General features: G+C 38.0%; 1 protein-coding gene across 1 annotated transcript; it reads right to left on the minus strand.

Moving 5' to 3' along the window:
* Positions 1–235: 235 nt before the first annotated feature.
* Positions 236–2432, minus strand: MSANTD3 (Myb/SANT-like DNA-binding domain containing 3). Its single transcript, XM_010082470.1, is given in 3 exon segments — positions 236–659; positions 1992–2086; positions 2088–2432. Coding segments are annotated over 3 exon segments (819 nt in total). The 5' UTR covers positions 2402–2432; the 3' UTR covers positions 236–249.
* Positions 2433–2658: the final 226 nt, after the last annotated feature.

Here is a 2658-nt window from a genome sequence, read left to right on the forward strand (position 1 = left end):
CGAGAGGGGGAAATTTTAGAACACCGTGCACGTCTGAAAGTTAAACAAATCAGAGCTACCCACAAATGAACAATATGGTTTTCCCCTTGGTGGACTCTACCCCTGTGTCCCTAAATGTTAAGAGTCAAAGAGTCACTATCAGCCAGGCACCTATCCTGTCACTGTACATTCACATTAAAAACCCCCTCTTTCCAGTGTACGTTACTCATAAATGTGCTCAATCAGACTGATTTTCTGCCCCTTTATGTTCTACGGTGAATTAGGAAAGGGCCTGTTAAAGGACGATACAGGCCATTCTTTTGTGATGGTCTGCAGTTTTCTCTCCCAATACATTTTCTTTTTATTTAGCACTTCCATTTTTATCCTGTGTTCCTCTTCAGCCATCTCACACTCTCTTTCTATTTGCTGTATTTTTGCCACATGGACTTCATTCATTTGGATTAATTGCAGTTGCAAAATTGACATTTGCTGATGATGTTCTTCCTCATGCATCTTTTTCAGAGCACTTTCCTGAGATGCTTTACTTCTGTAGTTTTTATCTGCTGCTATTCTGACATCAGAACACGAAGGCTCAGGTTGGGAGGTACCTTCACATACTGGGAAATGTACCAGCTCTTTCTCTTCATCACAGAGTTCTCTACTGGAGACAACAAATGACTCTGCAAAACATAAGAGGAAAAAGTATTACAGTATTCTGTTCTTCTCCCTCAAGAAACACAAACTTGTGATAATATAGGGATTGATAATATAGGGATTGCACTTCTCTACAATAGGTAGTGCAGGAGCCACTATGAAATGCAGTTCTGTTACAGAATACTAAGGGCATAATGGTCTGAACTGAACCACTTTGGGCTCTGTTGATAAGACCTCCACGGCCATAACAGGAGCTCAGAATACTAAAGTGAATGTAGTAATTTACAAGTGGACACCTAAATGTAGGTGGCTGATCCTGGAGCTGAACCTTAATGCAGCTGTTTAAGCCAAGTCTGTATGTGATTTGCAATATTTTAATTAAAGATATGAGTGTTGGGTGAAGAGCTGTATCAACATGAATACCAAGAGACTGAAGGAATACTGAGAAGAATACTACTTATTCCTTCCTTATTGCTGCTGTACATGCTGTAAGTGCAGTGGTGTGGTTTTTTAGGAAAAAAAATACATTATTCTAACTTTGAAAAGGTTCTACCAATTCTTCTGAAATAAAAGAAACTACTCATGGAATAAAAGTTATAATAATAGTTGCCACTGCAAAGAAGGGTCTCAAAATACATTCCTTTACAAATCCTGATGAGTACTTATGGTAAATACAATTATGAAAGAGACATTGTAAGAATGTTATCTAGCAATACTGTTGTCTTTGAGCAAGGACAGTCTTCTATGTGTGATCCTGACATAATAAAGTTTGCAAGAAACCGCTCTAGCCACCCTCCCTTTTGGTTTTGGGTTATTCCTTCTGTGTATGCTTGCCAAACAAACAAGAACGAAGTGCCAAACTTTTTCAGAAAGGCCATTCTCCAATGCGGATTGCAAAGTGAAATATGGCTCTACATACTCTTTTTAGTCCTTGAAAACAAAGGAGGAAAGACCTACAGGGAACTCTTGCAGCAGACATTGTATATCAGTTTGCTGCTGGTGTCTGGTTTTTTTTAAATGCTCAGACAACTTTCTCCCAACAAAATGATATTTTCTAAAGGATCAAAGTATCCTTGTGAATGTTCTCTGGAAAGCCGGCATGATAGCTACTCTGATGCTTGCCACAAAGTAACAGATACGTCAGAAACTGATGAAAAAAAATTGAGTAAAACCTCAGTTTAACTCCTGGGGGCCTAGGGAAATACATGGAGTCTTGTAATATCATAGCTCTGAAATGACTTTTCTATAACCAGCAGTCACAGCTAAGTGGAGAGATTTAGACTGCTGAAAGAGAATCACTGTCAAAATCACATACAAAACAATACTACTTGTATCAATCATTACAGTAACATTTATACCTTGACTAGAAGCATCAGGCTGATATTCAGAATCTTCTTCTGGTGGGGTCTGCAAAAAGTACATTTGCTCAGGCATTATGCTGGCAATCTTCTCTAAAAAAGTGAGTATTTATAAGTGGACTAATACTTCTCTTTACCTTCTCCCGCCTTTCATGTGCCATTATCTTTTTTGTCCGTGCCTTGATATTTTCCCAGCATTTCTTTAACTGTTTGAAGTCTCGCAGCGATACACTGGGCTGTGAATTATATTCATGAGCTAGTGCTTGCCAGGTACGTTGTTTCAGAGCAATAGTTCTTGCATCACTTTTTTTACATTCAAGCACGTATTTGTATTTTTCAACTAATGCAAGCAGCACACTCTTCTCCACTTCTGAGAAGTATTTAGCAGGCTTTATTATTTCGTTTTGCATTTTCTACTGTTTCTCCAAGAAGGCAAAAATCCTATGAAAACAATGTTGAAAGCAAAAAAACAAACACAAATTAGAACTGGTTACAGTATCAAGAAACTCTGTTTCAGCAAATAACTCCTAAGCATAGCTTCTGAATCTAACACACTTCATTTTCTAGAACAGCTTGTGAATGGTTCTAGAGCACATAATGAAATACCAGGTAAGACATAGCATAATTACATGCTGTTTTCTACTGCCATTTTAATGGCTACACAGTT

Source organism: Pterocles gutturalis, unplaced genomic scaffold, assembly GCF_000699245.1.
Source record: "Pterocles gutturalis isolate BGI_N339 unplaced genomic scaffold, ASM69924v1 scaffold33869, whole genome shotgun sequence".
In the NCBI taxonomy this organism is placed as follows: domain Eukaryota; kingdom Metazoa; phylum Chordata; class Aves; order Pterocliformes; family Pteroclidae; genus Pterocles; species Pterocles gutturalis.